Source organism: Rattus norvegicus, chromosome 1 (assembly GCF_021556685.1).
Source record: "Rattus norvegicus strain SHRSP/BbbUtx chromosome 1, alternate assembly SHRSP_T2T, whole genome shotgun sequence".
Classification (NCBI taxonomy): Eukaryota; Metazoa; Chordata; class Mammalia; order Rodentia; family Muridae; genus Rattus; species Rattus norvegicus.
The window spans coordinates 244,389,048-244,411,399 of record NC_141534.1 but is presented as its reverse complement, the minus strand read 5'-3'; the positions used below and the strand labels follow the sequence as shown (position 1 = coordinate 244,411,399).

The window sequence follows — 22,352 nt, the reverse complement described above, 5'->3', positions numbered from 1 at the left end:
CACGATTCAGTCTCAGGTAGAGAGTAATGAACTGGGGTGTGATTTCTGAGGGTGACAGAGAGTTGGTGCATACAGGGGGATTTAGAGTTTTAGAGGTCCCTTTCCAGGTGGGATGACTCTAAGGTGAAGTGCCTTGAGGCCACAGGATCTTCAATAATACAGAATAGCTTTTCTTTCTGCAAACGGATTCAGCTGTCTTCTTGTTCCTCTCTACTTTATCAGCACGTCTCGTTTTAACATTTATCTAACATAGCAAACTGCACACTTAAGAAGTACTGTGGAATAATGTAACTCCTGTACAATATATAGTGACCAAATCAGGTTTCTATTAAATACTTATCATTTATGCTGGCAACATCGGAATCCCCATTTTCTACTTATTTATAAAATATATAACAAATTGCTTAAAACTGTAACTACCCTTCCATGATGGTAGATGGCTCTTCTGCTTCCCGTGTGCTTTTCTGATGCTGAGCTGCCCCCTACTGGAAACAGTATGAAATAGCAGGGAATTTATTGGGTTCCACTTCACTGAATGCCACTACATTATCCTGGTAAATTATCCTGTGCTATTTGAGCTCATTGAAGAGCTGACCCTGGACGTGGAGTTGCCCCTGCCATATTTCAGACAGAAGCCTGTTTGTCTCTAAGTGTCCTCCAAGACCACTTTCCAGGGACAGTTTGGCCTCAGTAGGCTCTGTCAATGAGAGAAAGAAGAACTCCAAAAAAAAAAAAAAAAAAAAAAAAAAAAAAAGCACAAAGATGAAACATTGTGAAGAGCAGAGGCTACTGTTGTTTATCTCGTGGTGTTGGTGGGAGACAAGGTAAAACCCGAAGTTCAGCCGTGGAGGCTCACCTATGGGGAGAGCTCAGTTGGGACACCCTCCACCCCAAACCCCACCCCCAAGCTGCCTACCTCATTTTCCCCAGTTGCTTTCTGCTGGATGTTTACCAGCCTTCGATTTGATGAGGTGACCTAGGTTTATTTTTTCAATCAGTTCACTTCAGCCATCCCAGATGTGAGTTCCGGACTTGATCTTTTGCTATCTACATGACGCTTCTATCTGCTACTTGAGTATTTGTTCTTTCGTTCAATATATGCTTAATAAACTGACTCATTTGAAGCAAAACAATGGCTATTGTAGATATTTCTCTGAAGCATACAGGAGATTAAGTTCTTAGTCACCGTTTGTACCTTGCCCCTGATAACTCTTATTAAAGAAAGCATTACATTGGTGGTTTGCTTACAGTTTCAAAGGGTCAGGCCATTATCATCATGGCAGGAGCATGGCAGTGTGCATGGCTCTGGAACAGTAGCTGAGAGCTAGCCACATCATGTCATGTAGGCAAGAAGCAAGAGAGAAAGTCTTGCAAAGCCCACTGCCAGTGACATACCTCTTCCAACAAGGCCACACTGTTGTGTTCAAATCCACTGGGAAAGACCAAAGACAGATTCAGTTCAAACTTAGAGCAAAGGAATTTATTCTTATTGCTAGCAGGGCAGCACCCTTAGAATCAAAAAGCATGCTGTGCCAAAAGAGGCTAGCTGAGGGATTTATAGAGCTTATAAGGTAATTGAAGACTATATTCCCGTCTCACAGCAATAAGCAAGTGGTTAAATAGCAAGTTTACACAAGCTGAAAGCAAACAGCTAAATACCTCATGGCAGGAACACGACTGTCTCATTTTATTCTTTTTCTCCTCCTCCACCTTCTTCCCTTCCTCCTTCTCTTCCTCCTCCTCACCCTCTTGGTTTTTCAAGATGGGGTTTCTCTGCTTATCCTCAGTAGTTTTGGAACTCACTCTGCAGACCAGGTTAGCCTGGAACTCAGAGATCTGCCTGCCTCTGCCTCCCAAGACCTGGAAAGGGAGGGATACACCATATGTTTTTATTTCACCTGAAGCCACTGGCATCTCATAGGCACTCCCGTGCCAAGGTCAACGGCCTTTAAGGGAAGCCATATTAAGGTCTTTTAGCAGTCACAGGTGATCTCTGTCATGAGTAAACTGTTATATATGGCTTGGTACTCTGAAGGCAGTGTCACTAATAGACCGAGATGGAGCAGCGGATAAGCACAGGGCCATTGAGTTAGGGCTGCTTGTCAGATTCCCATAACACCTCCTCAGAAGGGCTACACATCCTAATCCTTTCAAACAGTTCACCAACTGGTGACTAAGCGGGCAAATGTATGAATCTATGGGGGCCATTCTCATTCAGACCATCAAAGTGAGGACACTACTATTTGTTTATTTACTTCTTTATTTCTGCGCATCCATGTACATTCATGTACATATGTGCGTGCCTGCGGGCTTGTGTGCATATATGCATGCGTGTGTGTGTGTGTGTGTGTGTGCGTGTGCGTGTGTGCATGTGTGTATGTGCATGTGTGTGTTTTATATACCTATGGTAGGAAATGAACCCAGTGCCTTGCATGCTTTCTGCATTAGCACTAACACCGAGCTGCCCTCAGCTTTCAGCACTTTACTTTTCTAAAACAGAAACTCTGTGTTCCGGTCAAAGGAAGCCTAGGCGAGACTAAAGGTGAGATCAGGCCATATTTAAGTAATATTCCCCTTGTCTACTGAGAAAGTCCCTAGTGACTCTCAAGAGAAGTGTCTCTTGGTCTTCCTATTTTTAGTTTTATTCAGTAAAAAATTTTTAAAGAATCCAAGAAGAGGAATTTTGATCTTGAAAGTAGGAGCCAGGCATGCGATTTGGAGGGTTGAAATGGACTGGGTGTAATGGGGAGTTGTGAGGACTGTGGAAAACTGGTAACAACTGACACTAACTGATAATTATCTGGTGTTATAGGGACTATGGTCCAGCATTATGAAATCTATAGTAATTTAAAGAGAATAAGAAGGTGAATTGTAAAATGGTTTAAAAATTTAACAAAAGAATATATGAAAGGAAAAGTATCATCTCAGGAGACACCAAGACCGAGTTTTAAACACAGAGCAGATTTATTAGATTCGGAGAGAAAAAGGTCAGGGAATAAGGGCTAGAGCCAGGAGATAGAGGATGAGAGAAAAGGGGAAGGGAACAAGGGAGGTGGAAAACAGGTATTTGTCCCTGGGGGTCAAAGGATTGCCTCTGGATAGAGAGAAGACAGATGTGGTACATGGGCAAATGACAGTTTTTACAGGTAAAGGGGGAAACCCCATGTTAGGATGGGGTGTTTAGTTTTAACTGGGCATGCTAATTAGGTGAGCCTAAGGGAGTTTTGATTGATGGACTTCCATACTTTGATAGCTGGAGCTCAGGAGGAGGAAGTGGCCAAATAGACCTTGGGGACCAGCTTTAGGAATGTAATCCAATGGGTTTAGCAGGGCAGAGGGTTTGGGGAGAAGGACGGGGCCTGCCAGAACCATGCTTGAGCATGGTCAGCTTCCCAGAGTCCCTCAATGCCGCTTTGAGATGACCCGTGCCCAGTCTCTTCAACAGTCCCAGTTCTGTAGACGCACAGAGCAGAGAGAGTGCAGCTGTAAAGGTGATTTTTTTTTAATTAGATTCATCTACACCATTAGACGCTGAAAGTCCCACAAGGCAACTTGTAGGCTACAGAGCCTGAAAGACCAACGGACAACTAAGTTCAAGGAATTTGACACCAGCAAACAAAAGCAAAGAGAGGGAGTCAAGATACAGCCCCAGATGAAACCAAGGCCTAGAAGTCCCCTGGAGGGGCACTGTAGTAATCTGTGTTTTTTATATTTGTGTGTGCATGCATGCATGTGAAGTAAGTGTGTGTGCATGTGTGTGTGTGTGTGTGTGTAAGTGTGTGTCTGTGCATGTGTGTGTGCATGTGTGAGTGTGTGTGCATGTGAGTGTGTGTGCATGTGAGTGTGTGTGCATGTGTGAGTGTGTGCAAGTGTGTGTGTATGTGAGTGTGTGTGTGAGTGTGTGTATGTGCATGTGAGAGTGTCTGTGTGTGTGAGTGTGCATGTGAGTGTGTGTGCATGTGAGTGTGTGTGCATGTGAGTGTGTGTGTAACTGTGTGTAGGTGCATGTGAGTGTGTGTGTAAGTGTGTGTATGTGCATGTGAGTGTGTGTGTATGTGCATGTGAGTGTGTGTGTAAGTGTGTGTGTATGTGCATGTGAGTGTGTGTGAGTGTGTGTGTAAGTGTGTGTATGTGCATGTGAGTGTGTGTGTAAGTGTGTGTATGTGCATGTGAGTGTGTGTGTATGTGCATGTGAGTGTGTGTGTAAGTGTGTGTGTATGTGCATGTGAGTGTGTGTGTGAGTGAGTGTGTGTGCATGTGAGTGTGTGTCTATGTGCATGTGAGTGTGTGTGAGTGTGTGTGCATGTGAGTGTGTGTGTATGTGCATGTGAGTGTGTGTGTGTAAGTGTGTTTGTATGTGCATGTGAGTGTGTGGTATGTGTGCCTGTGCTATAGTGCAGGTGTGGAGGTCAGTGGACAACTTACAGAAGTTGGTCCTCTACTTCTTCCTTGTGGGTTCCTAGGTTAGAACTCATGGTATCAGGTTTGGTGGCAAGTGCCTTAACCCCCTGCAGAGGAAGTCACATGGGTTTTTGATTACCCATGGCTGTCCTAACATCTTTCCTTCCCTAATGCACGATTTTACTCTACCCAGATTTTACTCCTTCTGATAATCTCTTCTCAGTTTGCTGCCATGATGTACATTTTTCACAGTGGATGGGATTCATAGTTCTTCATCCATTTTTTTACTCATTCATCCACACAACCTTTTGCCTATTTCCTGTTGCAATGGATTTTGGAAAATGTAAGCAGAACGTCATGGATGGATGGTAGACTTAGGGTAATGTTTTCTTCTTGGTGGTTCATGCCTGTGTTTCAAGAACTGTTCTGCTTTTCTTGACTCAGCCCATCTGCCAGGCAGCCTACCAGAACGACTTGGGGCAAGTGTGGCGGTGGGTGAAAGAAAGCAACCATTATGTGGATATTCAAGATGGCTTCAATGGCGATACTCCCCTCATCTGTGCCTGCAGGCGGGGGCACCTGAGAATTGTCTCCTTCCTTTTAAGGAGAAATGCTGATGTCAACCTCAAAAACTTGGTGAGTTTGTTGTGGGATGATGGTCTAATGCAAATGCCATTGTTTCAATTGGAACAATTTCTATAGGCCCAACTTGGAGTAGGTCTTTAGCCAAAAATTTTATCCACATAGATACATTTACAACATGTATAATGTTAAAAAATAGAATGTGCAACTCTAGTGAGCTATGTAATTTCTCTTATAATCTTACGTTTGCCAAAAGAACAAAGAAATTAAGTTAAACAAACAAATGAACTAATGAACAAATAAACAAACAAACAAAGCAAAGTAACCAACCAAACAGAGCAAGGGGAGGTTGTTACAGGACTAATGGAGATGAGAGACAGGAGAGTGTAAGGAGGTATGGTACCCCGGGTATACCCCAAACAGAAGGAGCAAGTGTAACTGTGAAGTTTCTCCTCAAATTCCCGGAACTGATGTTGCTTTTCCTTCTTACAGCATCTAACATAGACAATTCTTTTTTGCCTGTTTTACTTTATATAATGCAATGGCATTTTGCTAGACTAAAAGCATAAAATTAACATTTCAACCAGTATGGATGTTTGGTGATGATATCATTGTGCTTCTGAAGAAGAGGACAGTCCACGCTGTTGGCTGTAGGCAGCTTTGCCTTTTTCTGTTCTGCTTTCTCCAACCTGTCTTTTTTCTCTCTTTAGTATTACAGAAATAATGGGGGAAAGAAAACACAGTGCTTGCCACCATTTACATTTTAATACTGTTGCTTTGATATAGGGTTGCATTTTTTATAATTTATTTTCCATTGATGTGCGTTCATGTACTTGCTGCTGTGTTACTTGAGAGCATTTTCACCCAAGTCTGTTGTATACTTTTAACATATTCCCCCTTACCTTCTTACCTTCTCCTTGTATATCCCATATACCTTCTAACCTTCTCCACATATACCCATATACCTCCTTACCTTCTCCTTGTATGCCTCATATATCTACTTACATTCTCCTTGTACACCCCATATACCTGTTTACCTTCTCGCATATTCCATTTACCTCCTACCTTCTCCTTGTATACCCCATATACCTCCTTACCTTCTCCTCATATACCCATATATTCCTTACCTTCTCCTTGTATACCCCATATACCTCCTTACCTTCTCCACATATACTCATATATCTCCTTATCTTCTCCTTGTATACCCCATATATCTCCTTACATTCTCCTTGTATACCCCATATACCTCCTTACCTTCCCCTTATATATCCCATCTACCTCCTTACCTTCTCCTTATATATCCCACATACCTCCTTACCTTCTCCTTATATACCTCATATACCTTCTTACCATCTTCTTGTATACCCATTATACCTCCTTTCCTTCTCCTTGTATTCTCCATGTACCTCCTTACCTTCTCCAGTTTCTCCTCTCATATTAGTCTCCTTTGTTCCCCAAGACTGTTTTAATTCTAATTCCAACTCAAATATTTATACATGACTGTATGTATCTTTATAAAAAATGACCCACAAAGGAGAAAAATGAGATATTTCTCTGTGACTGACAGTTTACTTCACCTGAATCTCTCCAGTTGCACCCATTTTCCTATGAATGATGTGACCTCATTTTCCTTGTGTCTAAAACAGTCCATCATGCATGTATGAATGGATGAACACTCGGTTCATCCATTCCTCTGGTGATGAGCATTTCATTTGGTTTTATGACCTAGGCTTGGTGCAGTGTGCTACAGTAAACACGGCTGTGTGCCAGGGGCCTTCCTGGAGTCAGAGTTGGCGAGGGGAGGGAGTGAGCCAGGTGGGATGGTCAGGGGAATCTTGCAGCTGACTTGCTAGCAGTCCGGCCATATCTGCTGCTCTGCCTGACTAGCAACCAGGTGCTTCTTTATTTACACAAGTTTCACAGAACAAAGACAGAATTACCCAAGTGGTACAGAATGTATGCTTGACTTTTCATTACATGTCCGGGGTTACAAGTTCAGTCACAATTAGAAAATATAAACAGAGCAGGTTTCTTAGCCCTATAACCACAATTTAAAGAATCTAAACAATGTCTCCTCCAAAGTAAATACATCTAATGTATGACAGCCTGCTTTTAGGCTAGTAGTGTTTGCTGTTTGAAAGCACTTCAGACAAACAGAAAGTATCTGGGCCAGTGTTTTTATAAGTAGCAAATACTAATACCTAAACTTCTATTTCTGTGTGTTTCATCATCTATGCTATAAAGTAGGAGCAGTTTATTTTAGTCAATCAGTCTTGTTTATTGAGTTTTAATTCCTTCAGGAGTGTACCTGGTATGACCCCTTGTCTTTAAACTACATTTTTAGAGACCTTTAAGCCTATAATTAAAAGAGACCTTGATTCTGTAAAGTATTCTCCTGGCCAGTCAGTTTGTCAATTGTCTCAGTTTGCCTTGTATCAATTATACTATTTGAGTTTGCTCAGGGGCAGAAACCCCAAGAAGATTCCTGGAGTAATGGCCCCATCTAGCTTTGTGTCTATCTGTGCTTAATATCTCCAGGGCATAAGGACGACGTACAAATAATGGCCAGATAAAGTTAATTTTAGGATGTTCCTAAGAGATTCTGACATATTTTTTCCTCAGAAAAGACATAAAATGAGTCATAATGTAGAAAGTCCCCAGGAATGTAACACGCAGAGACCAAAATCCAAAAGTGAGAGATAGAAGGACAGTGGTCGCAGCAATCCGCTCTGCTTTGCTTCGGCGGTGTCAAGCACCTGTGCTCACTCGCTTCACGACTCTCGCCATTTCTAGTGGATGTGGCTGTGCCAGTTGTGCAAGCATCGTACCTGTGATGTGACTTGGAGCTCTTAGGTAAATCCCCAGAAGTGGCATTGCTGAACCATGTGGTAGATCTGCTTTCAGTGTTTTGAGGTGCATCAGCACCGACCTCACACCATAGCTGGACTAGCTACATTCCCACAAGCTCTGTGCTCGGCTCCCTTTTGTTCATATCCTTGCTGCCTATGTTTGCTGTTACGTCTATTATCTGATGTTTGCCAAATGAGCAGATAAGATAAATAGATAAACAAACAAACAAAAACAAACCAAAGGAAGCAAGCAAACAGAATGAGGGGAGGCTGTGTCAGGACTAATGAGAGGAGAGAGAGGAGAGTGTAAGGAGGTGTGAGGAATACACCCCAAACGCATTTGTCTTTAGTGACTGCTGTTCTGACAGGGATAGAGCATTAACAAAATTTTAATCTGCATTTCTCTTATGGCAGTGACATAGTACTTTTTGTCGTTTGTGGAACATTTATCACTTCTCTTTTGAGAGCAGTCTGTCTTTGTTGATTGAGTGCTTTGATTTCTGGTTGCTTAGCTTGGTTAACTCTTTCTGAATTCTAGATTCAATCTTCTTTCAGTTGTGGAGTTAGAAAAATGCGACTCCATTTCATTTTGCAGGCTGCATCTCCACTTGATCAACTATGTCATCTGCCTTTCTATTTCTGGTGGTCCCACTTGTCAGTTGTCATTAGTCCCTGAACAATCTTAATCCCACCCATTCAGAAACTCCTTGTCCGTGCCTACATCTTGAAGTGTTTCCCCTACACACTTCCCACTACAGTTTCAGAGTATCACTACATGGAGGCTGTTGCATTAAGGTTTTTGTCCTCTTTAGACTTTATTTTTGTATAATGTGAAAGATAGGGATGTGGTTTTGTTCTTCTACGTGTGGACGACCATATTTACCAGAAGCATTTGTTGAAGAGGCTGTATTTGTTCCAATGTATATTTTTGGCATGTTTGACAATAACCAGGCATCTGTAGTTGTGGGATTTGTATCTGGGTTGTGTTTTCTATTCCACTGACCTACATGTTGGATTTTGTAGCAGTACCACGTATGCTGCTTTTGTTGCCATGGCTCTGTAGGATAACTTGAAATCAAGTTCAGTGATGCATACAGCAGTTGTCTTTTTCTTTTGCTCAGGATTGCACTGGCTGCCTAAGCTTTTGTGCTTCTATTCCACACTTTATGATTTGTTTTCGATTTCTGTGAACAATGACAAAGTTGAAAATTTTGATTGGGATTCCATCAAATCTGTAAATCACTTTTGGTCATATAATAATAATTACAATAATATTTCTTCTACTCCATGACCATGAGGGGTCTTTCCATCTCTTAGCGTCTTTTTTAACTTCCCTTTCTGGTGTTTTAAAGATTTTATTATTCAGACCTACAGGGAGAGGGTGAATGTGTATTGCTCATCTGGGGATGGCCATGCCACAGATATAAAGCCTCAGTCCAATAGAAAAGGCAAAGCTTACCCAAATGAGGCTTGGAAGGAGGTTAAAGCCTTCCTCAAGTACAACAGTGAATACTGACAACGTGTGCAGAAAATGTCCACTATGTTTACAGACAGAACACTGCTCCTCTACAGAGACGACTCCTACCAAGATTTACTAATCCTGCTTCCTTCTTGTTCAGCTGTGTGCAATAACCCCTCTTCCATGCTCAACTGTATATAGTAAATGCATTGCCTTTTGGGGTGCTACAGCATCTTCATTTGAGAGCCAAAATCAAACCAGTTCTTCTGTATGTGTGTCTGTCCATCCTTCATTCCCTCACCACCCCAACTGGGTGAACCCTTGGGACCATGCAAAGCACGACAGAGGTCTCTCAATTCTTTTGCTGGGATTATCCGTATATATTTCTTCTTTTATCAGTTCTTTCTATTATTCTTTTATTTCATTCATTAAAATGATAATAATAATACTAATACTAATAATAATAATACTAATAATAATAATGTCATTTGTGTGTATTGTGTAATTTGTGTGTGTAGGGCCCTATGTGTCAGGGATCATGTGTGGCGGTTGGACGACAACTTCACTGAGTCACTTCTCCCTTTGTCTGAGATTTCATCTACTTCATCCCCATAGAAACTGTTATTGTGGGATTAGAAGTTTTTGAAAGATACCTCGCTTGGGTTCTCCATGTTTCTTGTGTTTTTGAATTGAGACTTTTGCAGACTAAGTGAGGTTGCTTCGTAGATTTTTAAAATATTCATCTTTACCCTTTTTACTGAAAGTGCTTGCAATGTTCAAGAGGTACATTGTCATAGGCTGAGTTGCCATTTTTCTAGGGTAGACTATGCCTCTAGCCCTAAGTTTCAGGCACCAGAGTCAGTCCTTAGTCTACTCTGTGTGTATGATATTGTCTACAAACAAGGGCCACTTCACTAGGCCCAGTGTTATGCTTAGCCAAAAGACTGAGAATCCATAGTCGGCCCATTATTGGAATACAGTAATAGTTAAAAATGCTTACTTCTTGGGCTCTAATAATTTCAGGAAATAAAGGAACATGGACAATATTATGTGCACCAAGATGCTTCTCAATGTGGGTGTAAAGAGGAAGAAAATAAAACAAAACAGTAGGCCTAGTGATTGATATTAGGAGGATGGGGAAGAGAGGCGTTACACTAAACAGAAAGGTACAATAATAGAGACAAGGTGTGGGTGGATGAGGACGCTGTGGGTAATGATAGGAAGGAAAGAAAGAGGCAAAGGGATCCCCTTAGAAAGCTTAGACTAAGAACAGCTCTCAGAAGGCTGAGGCAGAGAGTCCCCATTGGGCCAGACTGTGCTCTTTGGTGAAACCAATCAGAAGGGAAATAAAGCAGAAGAAAAGAGAGAATTGATTTTCAAAATTAAAAGCCAGAAGAAAGAAAAAGAGGAGGAGAAGGAGGGGAGGAGGAGAAGAAAGAAGGTAGAGGGGAAGAGAGGGAGGAGGAAGAGGAGGGGAGGAGGGGGTAGGAAAGGTCGAGAGGGAATGAAAACAGAACAGAACAGGTCTAGTTATCTGATTGGCTAAATTGACATTGGACATGAAAAAGTGTGTGTGTATGAGGTTGAGGGGGGAGAGGAGGGGGAGGGGAAGGGAGAGGGAGAAGGCGAGGGGGAGGGAATGGGTTCCGAGTGCGGTCATGTGCTTGCTTGTTGTTCCACCCTGGATTCTTATGCTTTCTTATTGAGCTTTTGGATCCAGTCATGCCCCTAAATGTGACTTTGAGGGAGCTGGGACCATAAGTGGAAGGTCCTTCCTGGGTGCCATTGTGAGTGCTTTTCCATGCCCCCACCCACATCCTTCCTAATACCTCATGTGCTCTTGGAAGGCCTGTCTCTGTTTCCCTCAGACTTTGGCTCTAATCCTACCTTGATGAATGCTGCACCATTCGATGCTCTTTCTTTATGGCAGACTAGAAGGTCCAGTTCTGCTGGCCAGGTATCAGTGCAAAGCTCTGCGACACTTGCGTTTCCTTAGAGTAGAGTTTACGGAGAGTCTGTGGCTGCCAGGCTGACATGTGCACAAGAGTATTTCTAAGATAGCCTCTTGCTCTTGCTGGGTGCTTAGCAGAGATGCTTCTCCTACACCCCACCCCTCACTTTTGCTGATGCATCCAACTTTTGTCTCTTTCCTTTTTGTCCACCTTTATTCATTTATAATAATAATAATAATAATAATATTATTATTATTACTATTAAATCTTTTTTTACAGTCCAGTCCTTATGCCCCCATCCTGGTCTCTCCTCTGACTGTTCCTCATCCCTTTCCTTTTCCCTGAGCTTTAACATGTCTATAACTGAAAGTACAGTATAGATTTTCTGCACATCTCTGTCTTTTGCCATGGCTCTGGTCCAGCAGCGCTCTGTTTTATTGTTTCTTGTTTTTATGAAAGAATTATGCCAATCTCTCTCTGTGGGGTGGACTCTGGACTCCTATTCTGCTTATGTTTTTATTTAACTTTTCTATTGAAACAGATTTTTAGCCCCCATTCACTTGTTTTGATAGCTGTTATCCAGAGTTCCCTGGTGCATTCCCAAGAGACTCTGGTGGAGCACTCTGGAGTGCCATCCAGCATCTTGCAGTGTTCAGATACTGAGACTTCCTATTGTAATCTCTTGGTCTCTGTAGTTACCTATAGACACCCTATAGTGTGCTTGGTGAGCCTGAGGATGTTATTAAGAAACCCGCTGGGGACAAAGAAGTTGGTGAGCCAGAGGCACACAGACACACAAAGGATGTGTTTAAGGAGGCACTAGCATTTGTCTTGGAGGCTTCAGAACCAAGAGACACCAGCATGAATGTCTTTCTAAACATTTCTGTGGCACTCTTTCTGACCTTCTAACATCTACATTGTAGTTGAAGCAACATTTAAACTGTACCCAGTAAATACCCCCAAACAACTTTTGCAGTTGCTACAAATGTTGTGTATCCACTCAGGTGCTTTCAAGGAGAAAAACAGTGAGTAGGGACTCAATTGTCTTTTTAAGGTCAGTTAAAGACCAGAAAACTATGAGCAACAATGTATTATGGAAAGTTTAATCAGGGCTGGAGAGATCTGCCAGAGGTCCAAGGTTCAGTTAGTTCTATGGTGACTCAGACATCCTTAACTCCATGGGAATCTGGCACCCTCTTCTGGCCTCCCTGGGCATTCAACATGCAAGCAGTGTACTTGTCTGCATGCAGACAAAACACTCATACACATAAAGTAAAAATGAATCGTATTTTTAAAAATCACTTCTAGATTTTCTTGCTTGTTCTTAATGTCTGCTTTGGTGTCTTCCATTGACCCCAGTACTTCAGAATCAAACCTAGAGCTTTGCACAGGCTGGCTAATTCTGCCACTGAGCTGTGTTGAGCATGGATGAGTTCATATGCAAGTCATACTTGAGTTGAATCTAACAGAGACACTGACAGGACCTTCGTGAGTCACAACTGAGGAGGAAGGTATGGTGAGCAGCTCTGTCAGAAATCAGAGGCCTGAGTTCTGGAGCATGTTATAGGTGTTTGACCGCTCTTGGGCTTTGCTTTGCAGAGATGAACCTCAACCATCCTAGTAGGATGCTCTAATGGGAAAATAATCATGGAAAGGACCTTATTTATGTACTGTAGACTGGCAATGGGCATAGCAGAGGGATTGTGGGGTTACATATTGGCTTTCTATATATTTTTAAAGATGGTTTGATTCTTAAGTTTACTTTCTGCTGTTATTAGTTGTACATTAATAATGGGAGACAGTTTTTTTATATTTTAAAAATATATTTAAGAATTACTTGATAACAATTGTATGACAAGCCCTACTATTAACTCAGAAATATGTATCAAAACATTGGCCCAATGGGAAGCTAGTTGAAATAAAATTAAGACACAGCATACCATAATGTTTTTGTCTTATACTTGGCTAGAATTAACAAGAAAAGTCAAACGGGAAGGAAGTTTAAATTATCACCTCACTGTAGCATAATTTGGAAGCATGTGTCAAACATGTTCATATTGTCTATGTCAGGTAGACAATTTATAGAAACGTATGCAAAGTACAACTTTAGAATTGTTGACAAGGCTTTGTGAATAAGGGTATTTAAATCATATTAGTTTTAGAAGTTAAGGTTTAAGGTCTTGTAGAGTCCACCTGGTAGATGTGCCTAAAGTTAGAAGAGTATCATTCAATGAAAACAAACAGTCAGTAAGAACCCATTCATAAAGATTTTGATGCAGTGGGAGATGTAAATATTCTAAACCTGCATGTGTAAACTGATGAAAGCCACACACAGTTTTGAATATACAACATTAAAATACTGAAAAGTCTACTCAAGTTAACAAAAAAAATACTGAAAAGTCTAAATAGTCAAATTCTACTTATGGTTATTTAATACAACAAAGCCAATAGAGTATAATGTTATTGATAAAGTCTGGGCTGCTCAGTAATATAATTTTTTTCTTTTTCCCCCCCATCTTTATTAACTTGAGTATTTCTTATTTACATTTCGATTGTTATTCCCCTTCCCGGTTTCTGGGCCAACATCCCTCTAACCTCTCCCACTCCCTTTCTATATGGGTGTTCCTCTCCCCACCCTCCCCCCATTTCTACCCTCCCCCCCAACAATTACGTTCACTGGGGGTTCAGTCTTTGCAGGACCAAGGGCTTCCCCTTCCACTGGTGCTCTTACTAGGCTATTCATTGCTACCTATGAGGTTGGAGCCCAGGGTCAGTCCATGTATAGTCTTTGGGTAGTGGCTTAGTCCTGGAAGCTCTGGTTGGTTGGCATTGTTGTTCATATGGGGTCTCAAGCACCTTCAAGCTCTTTCAGTCCTTTCTCTGATTCCTTCAACGGGGGTCCCGTTCGCAGTTCAGTGGTTTGCAGCTGCAAATACCTATGTATTTGCTATATTCTGGTTGTGACTCTCAGGAGAGATCTACATCCAGTTCCTGTCGGCCTGCACTTCTTTGCTTCATCCATCTTATCTAATTGGGTGGCTGTATATGTATGGGCCACATATGAGGCAGGCTCTGAATAGGTGTTCCTTCTGCCTCTGTTCTAAACTTTGCTTCCCTATTCCCTCCCAAGGGTATTCTTGTTCCCCTTTTACACTTGATCTTAGCCAAAAGGCCGAGAAGCGATCTTGTTCCCCTTTTAAAGAAGGAGTGAAGCATTTGCATTGTGGTCATCCTTCTTGAGTTTCATGTGTTCTGTGCATCTAGCGTAATTCAAGCATTTGGGCTAATAGCCACTTATCAATGAGTGCATACCATGTGTGTTTTTCTGTGATTGGTTTACCTCACTCAGGATGATATTTTCCAGTTCCATCCATTTGCCTATGAATTTCATAAAGTCATTGTTTTTGATAGCTGAGTAATATTCCATTGTGTAGATGCACCACATTTTCTGTATCCATTCCTCTGTTGAAGGGCATCTGGGTTCTTTCCAGCTTCTGGCTATTATAAATAAGGCTGCTATGAACATAATGGAGCATGCGTTTTTGTTATATGTTGGGGCATCTTTTGGGTATATGCCCAAGAGAGGTATAGCTGGGTCCTCAGGTAGTTCAATGTCCAATTTTCTGAGGAATCTCCAGACTGATTTCCAGAATGGTTGTACCAGTCTGCAATCCCACCCACAATGGAGGAATGTTCCTCTTTCTCATCATCCTCGCCAACATTTGTTGTCACCTGTGTTTTTGATCTTAGCCATTCTTACTGGTGTGAGGTGAAATCTCAGGGTTGTTTTGATTTGCATTTCCCTTATGACTAAAGATGTTGAACATTTCTTTAGGTGTTTCTCAGCCATTCGGCATTCCTCAGCTGTGAATTCTTTGTTTAGCTCTGAACCCCAGTAATGTAATGTTACACATGATCTTAGCCAAAAGGCCGAGAAGCGATAATGTAGTTTTAAAGTCTACCATTGCACTCGTAACTGTTTCCCAACATTTTTACAGAGAAGACAGGTACCTGGAGAGCAGTGCTTCCGCTCAGGGCTCACTCTCCTCTCTTCTTTCTTTCCCTACTAACTTGACTGGTATTCCAGTTAATACAGCAGCCTGTAGGCCTCATACTTATTTGTTATGCTTCTGGCCTCCTCCAAGTATTAGGACCTGATGGTGCACCCTCCTCACGGCGCACATTATCACCAATGAATGCTGACATATTTAAGGAATTAAGTTTGTGTGCTAGGAAATGTGAGAGAACTGCCAAGTCATTAAAACAAAACACAAGGCAACTGAATTTCCATCACTGATCATCAAGACAGTCGATGTCTATGTGCCTTCTTATACTAACTTTATTCCTATGTTTATATCTCATTCTATTATGCTATTTTTAATCTCAAAAACTAAAGCATAGGCAGCCACCTAGTGACGGTTTGTATGTGCATCTACGCTGTTGTGTATATCTGGGCCTTTCCAGTGTTTCCTTCACAGTCTGAAAAGTCAACATCCTGATAAACAAAACCCTGAGTTAAGTAAACAGAGGAGCATCTTAAAAGGAGGTACCTAGGCTGACTATGGATATGCAGTGTATGGTTTTGAATATGCGGTATAGTTCTACATTTAAACATTCTATATATGTTTATGGAAGAGGCCTGAGAGAACATGGCATTAAGTCATAATCTACTCAGTACTGCTTGGTAGTGAGTTCCTTAGAATTGAAAATAAATGCATGAGCTAAACCTTTGGGCGTGATATTCTAAAAACTATGGAATTTGAACTAACAAATCCTTTTCTTTTTTTAATTGGATATTTTAAATTTACATTTCAAAAATTATCCCCTTTCATAACCATTCATTTCCCCTGTATGGACCCCCTCACCCTTCCCCCTCCCCCTTTTCTATGAGGTGTTCCCCCACCCATTCACCCACCTCTTCCCTCCTCCCAGAACTGCCATTCCCTTATACTGGAAGATCGAGCCTTGGCAGGACCATTGGTGCCCAACAAGGCCATCCTCTGCTATGTATGCAGCTGGAGCCATGGGTCTGTACATGTGTGTTCTTTGGATGGTGGTTTAGTCCTTGGGAGCTCTCGTTGGTTGGTATTGTTGTTCTTATGAGGTTGCAAACCCCTTCAGCTCCTTCAATTCTTTCTCTAACTCCTCCATTGGGAACCCCGTTCTCATTTCAATGGTTGGCTACGAGCATCTGCCTCTGTATTTGTCATGCTCTGAGAGAGCCTCTCAGGAGACAGCTATATCAGGCTCCTGTCAGCATGTACTTCTTGGCATCAGCAATATTGTCTGGGTTAACAAATCCTTTCCTTAATTGCAGAAGGAGAGAACCTGCTTACACTATGCTGTGAAGAAGAGGTTTACCTTCTTTGATTATCTGCTCATTATCCTTTTAATGCCTGTCTTGTTAATTGGATATTTCCTCATGGTGAGTACCGTTGTTAGGGCAAAGGCCAGATGTGTAGCAGAGCTGTGGAATTACTCAAATACTCCCAACCGTGTGATGTGAAGAAACGGAAAGAAAATAGACCTTGTTTAGTGCAGTTGTTTCTTGACTTACAGTGGAGTCCTATTTCAACAACCCTGGCATAAAGGAAAATGTTTTGGGTAGAAATGCGTTTACTTAATCCAGCCTATCAGTTGCCATGGCTTGGGCATGGCACATCCTAGAGTAGATACTCAGTGTTGATCATCTTCTCCTCACACTGGAAACTGAAGTTCACCTCCATTGCCTGCAGCATATGAGTCTCAGAATCACTGGCTGGGGTTTTGTCTTGTGCCACAACTCTCTTACGTTTCTGAATTTTAAAGATGCACCCCACCAGTGAGTTGGACTGAAAACCCTAACTCCCTTCCCCCTAGAGGCTGACAGACACAGACGCTATTTTGGGAGGTTCTGACCTATGAAACTTAATCTCTATTGCGATGGACTTTGGTTGGATAATTTTCTTGAATAAATAAGTAGTTAAATAGTGCAGGAATTCTGCTAAGTTGAAGGTCGAGCTTGGTTATTTTGTATGTTTTTGTTGTTGTTTTTGTTTTTGTTTTGTTTTGTTTTTGTTTTCTTTAGATAGGGTGACTGTTTTATACTGATTTTCTTTTCACTTTTTCCCCATCTGGGCCCGACTGTGGCCAGTTCTACCTTTGAGAGATGACTGAAACAGTGCGTCCCTTCCCTACGGTAACCAGCTGAGCTATCTCTTCCCTGTAGCTACCAAATGGTTGACAGTAGTTATTCCCATTTATGCAAGCTCCGGTATGAATTCCACCATGTGACTGGAGCAGTCCCAAACAAGATGCTCACGATGTTTGCGAAATAATTCCTCGTACTTGTTGTCTGTAACAGGTATCAAAGACAAAGCAGAATGAGGCTCTCGTGCGGATGCTCCTCAATGCTGGTGTGGAAGTTAACGCTACCGACTGCGTATGTCTGTATTCTGAAATAATATTTACATGTTATACCTGGGTAGTGCACTTGGTGATGAAGATGAATGCTTTGTCTTTCTACATGTTTGTGTATAATTTCCCTCTCCTTTTTCCTTACTGCCATCAGGTAGTAACTTTGGCATTATGGGTATTCTTTTACTAAACCTGTGAGCATAAAGTATTCGGTTGATTGTACAAAAAAAAGTCAGAAGAATTTGCACTTGCCTGTAGTGATAAATTAAGGACAGTGATGTCAAAATACTATCCTTAGTGGTTTGGCAGCTGGAATTAGCTAGAATGCCTGTGTGTACAATTAATCTCGTTACTTTCTAGTTAGGTGAGCTTGAAACATTATAAACCTATCTGACTCGGTGCTCTCACCCATCAAATAGGAGATTAAAACTAATTGTGCTAAAGATTGAACTCAAAGCATAATATATGCTAGTAAATAGTATACTCCATTATTTAATTATTTAGTTATTCATTATTTATTTTAATTTAATGAAGCAACATTCTGTTAAGTACTCAGCCTGGCCCTGACTTGTGACCCTTCAGCTTCAGCTCCCGGAGTATCTAGGATTACATTCCTGCCCCAAGTGCCTGGCTGTAAATTGGAAATTAGTACTAACCTTATAGGACAGGTTCCTGCATAGTCCTCAGGAGTGATTAGAATGTACTTAATGCTCACTGGATGTTAATAACAGTCATGATTCTACCTATGAGAAGAGCGCAGTCTCTTTTATAAATAGAATAAGTAGATAAGGTCAAAGTTCAGAGAAAATCCCCAGTAGTGGTGGGAGCCATAGTAATTGAATCATCACCGCCTCCCTCCTCCCCATAAGGAAGTGGAAGGTTATGTTTTGGCTTTACCTTACACTCCAGATTTACTTCTTCTGCTAATGCTTTCCTGGTAGCCTGCAGTTTTATTATTCAGTTTTTTATAATTTTCTCATACTTGTTGGCAAAGTTTAGGTTTCTAATATTTTGGCAAAAGGGGCAAGTTGAAATTGGATTTCAAAAGAATTGCACTTCTATTTTTGATGCCTTATTATTCTGCATACATTCCCATTGCTCTGTGTGGAACGACTAGCTTCTTCTTGTTTTTCTTGATTACATTATTTAATGTTATATTTGATTAGGCCTTAAATGATGATGAGTTTGATATCGTTTTAAAAGTTGCATATTTTGGTTTAGAATGGAAAAGAAGAAAGGGGAAAATATGAATGAGTTACTGGGTATTTCACATACATAGTGAGGAAGAGAAGAACTTATTCACAGTACAAGAAACACAGCGGCCCATCAGTGGCTTGCAGATTGGCTCTGGTGGGTTGTCCACAGTGGGATGTGAGTGGTTGCTCAGGCCTGGGTGCTGAGGTCTGTGCACAGCTGGAAGGTGAGTTACAAGGCTGGTCTTCTGTGTTTCAGTACGGCTACACTGCCCTGCACTACGCTTGCCAGATGAAAAACCAGACTCTCATCCCTCTGCTCCTGGCAGCCCGTGCAGACCCCACGATAAAGAACAAGGTAAGAGCTGGGGATCTCTGGTCCACCCTCTAGCAAGTTCTTCTTTCCTTTTCTTTTTTAAAAAATTTAAATTATCTTTAACTTCTTAATTTTTTACTTTCTTCTATTTATTTTTTATTGGATATTTTATGTATTTACATTTCAAATACTATTCCCTTTCCTCTCTCTCCCATTTCCCTTCCCTCCTTCCCCTGCTTTGATAGGATGCCCCCACTCACCCACTCCCACCTCAACACTCTGGCATTCCCTACACTGGAGAATGGAGCCTTCACAGGACCAAGGGCTTCTCCTCCTATTGATACCAGACAATGCCATCCTCTGCTACATATGTGGCTGGAGCCATGGGCCCCTCCATGTGTACTCTTTGGTTGGTGGTTTAGTCACTGGGAGCTCTGGGGGTAGTCATCAGGTTGGTTGATATTGTTGTTCTTCCTATGGGGTTGCAAACCCCTTCACCTCCTTCAGTCCTTTCTCTAACTCCTCCATTGGGGTCCCCTTGTTCAGTCCAATGGTTAGCCTCAAATATCCTCATCTGTACCAGTAAGGCTCTGGCAGAGTCTCTCAGGAGACATCTATATAAGGCTCCTATCAGCAAGCACTTCTTGGCATCAGCAATAGTGACTGGGTTTGGTGGCTGCATACAAGATGGATCCCCAGGTGGGGCAGTCTCTGGTTCACCTTTCTTTCAGTCCCTGCTCCCCTCTTTGTTCCTATATTTGTTCTCATGAGTATTTTGTTTCTCCTTCTAAGAAGGACAGATGCATTTACATTTTGGTCTTCCTTCTTCTTGAGCTTAATATGGTCTGTGAATTGTATCTTGGCTTTTCTGAGCTTTTGGGCTAATATCAACTTATCAGTGAGTGCATACTATGTGTGTTCTTTTGTGACTGGGTTACCACATTCAAGATGATATTTTCTAGTTCTATCCATTTGCCTAAGAATTTCATGTAGTTATTGTTTTTAATACATGAGTAGTATTCCACTGTATACATGTACCACATTTTCTGTATCCATTCCTCTGTTGAAGGGCATCTGGGTTCTTTCCAGCTTCTGGCTATTATAAATAAGGCTGCTATGAACATAGTGTAGCACGTGTCCTTGTTATATGTTGGAGCATCTTTTGGGTATATGCCAAGGAGAGGTATAGCTGGGTCCTCAGGTAGTGGAATGTCCAATTTTCTGTGGACCTGCCAGACTGTTTTCCATAGTATTTGTACCAGCTTGCAATCCCACCAACAATGGAGGAGTGTTCCTGTTTCTCCACATCCTCACCAGCATCTGCTGTCACCTGAGTTTTTGATCTTAGCCATTCTGATTGATATGAGGTGGAATCTCAGGGTGGTTTTGACTTCCATTTCCCTGATAACTAAGGACGTTGAACATTTCTTTAGGTGCTTCACAGCCACCTATTTGGTATTCCTCAGTTGAGAATTCTTTGTTTAGCTCTGTACCCCATTTTTAAAATGGATTATTTTGATCTCTGCTAACTTCTTGAGTTCTTTGTATATATTAGATATTAGTCCTCTATCGGACGTAAGATTGGTAAAGATCTTTTCCCAATCTGTTGGTTGATGTTTTGTTCTATTGTTTTCGTCATGAAATAGCTTGTTTTCTCCATCTGTGGTAATTGAGAGTTTTGCTGGGTTTCATAGCCTGAGCTGGCATTTGGGTTCTCTTAGGGTCTGTATAACATCTGTCCAGGATCTTCTGGCTTTCATAATCTCTGTTGAGAAGTCTGGTATAATTCTGATAGGTCTACCTTTATATGTTACTTTCCCTTTTTCCCTTACTGTTTTTAATATTCTTTCTTTGTTTTGTGCATTTGTTGTTTTGACTATTATGTGACAATAGGAATTTCTTTTCTGGTCCAATCTGTTTGGAGATCTGTGGGCTTCTTGTATGTTCATGGGCATCTCTTTCCCATGGTTTGGGAAGTTTTCCACTGTAATTTTGCTGAAGATATTTACTGGCTCTTTAAGTTGGGAATCTTCACTCTCTTCTATACCTATTATTCTTAGGTTTGGTCTTCTCATTTTATCCAGGATTTCCTGGATGTTTTGAGTTAGGGACATTTTGCTCTTTGCATTTTCATTGACTATTGTATCAATGTTTTCTATCGTATCTTCTGCCCCTAAGATTTTCTCTTCAACCTCTTGTATTCTGTTGGTGATGCTTGCATCTATGTCTCCTGATCTCTTTCCTAGGTTTTCTGTCTCCAGGGTTGTCTCTCTTTGTGATTTCTTTATTGTTTCTATTTCTGTTTTGAGGTCCTGGATGGTTTTGTTCAATTCCTTTACCTTTTGGTTGTGCTTTCCTATAATTCTTTAAGGGATTTTTGTGTTTCCTCTTTAACGGATTCTACTTGTCTACCTGTGTTGTCCTGTATTTCTGTAAGGGAGTTATTTATGCCCTTCTTAAACTCCTCTATCATCATGATGAGGTGTGATTTTAAATCCAAATCTTGCTTTTCTGGTGTGTTGGGATATCTAGTACTTGCTGTAGTGTGAGAACTGGGTTCTGATGATGCCAAGTAGTCTTGGTTTCTGTTGCCTAGGTTCCTGTGCTTGTCTCTTGCTAGCTGGTTATCTTTGGTGTTAGTTGGTCTTGGTGTCTCTGACTGGAGCTTTTCAGTCCTGTGGACCTGGGGGCCTGTGATCTTAAGGAGAGAGTACTTCTGGGAGACCAGCTCTCTCTGGGCAGATTATGGGTATGGAGGGCTGTGGGACAGACTTAGCTCTGGGTGCAGATGGAGACTGAATAGATCCTGTCCCAGGCTGTTCCGTGGTTCCTGTGCCCTGTATGCTCCTGGTGATTCCTCTTTGGACAGTTAGTGGAGCGAAAGTGTGGTCTCAGCTGTGGGCTTAGGAGTGAGAACACTCTTGGGAGACCAGCTCTCTCTGGGTAGGTTTTGGGTCTGGAGGGCTGTGGGACAGCCTTAGCTCTGGGCACAGGTGGAGACTGGAAGGCTAGCAAGTTTTTCTTATTTGGGACTTTTTTTTGAAGTAAGTTTATTGTCTCTCATGCAAATCAAGATAAAATTAATTGTTCCTATTAAGGAAGGATCTCACTACTTTTATTTTTGAATTTTAAAACTATTTATATTTTTCAATTTTGGGATTAAACACAGCATGTTCAATATGCTGGGCAAGTGCTCTGGAGTTG

General features: G+C 41.5%; 1 protein-coding gene across 2 annotated transcripts in view; it reads left to right on the top strand.

Moving 5' to 3' along the window:
• Positions 1-22,352, top strand: part of Ankrd22 (ankyrin repeat domain 22) — a 31,545-nt gene that overhangs the window by 8,081 nt on the left and 1,112 nt on the right. The window contains exons 2-5 of one of the 2 annotated variants that reach the window (XM_087551516.1): positions 4,846-5,037; positions 16,561-16,668; positions 17,587-17,668; positions 19,092-19,190. In XM_087551516.1, the coding sequence (XP_087407642.1) occupies positions 4,846-5,037; positions 16,561-16,668; positions 17,587-17,668; positions 19,092-19,190 (481 nt within the window). 2 annotated transcript variants of the gene reach the window in all.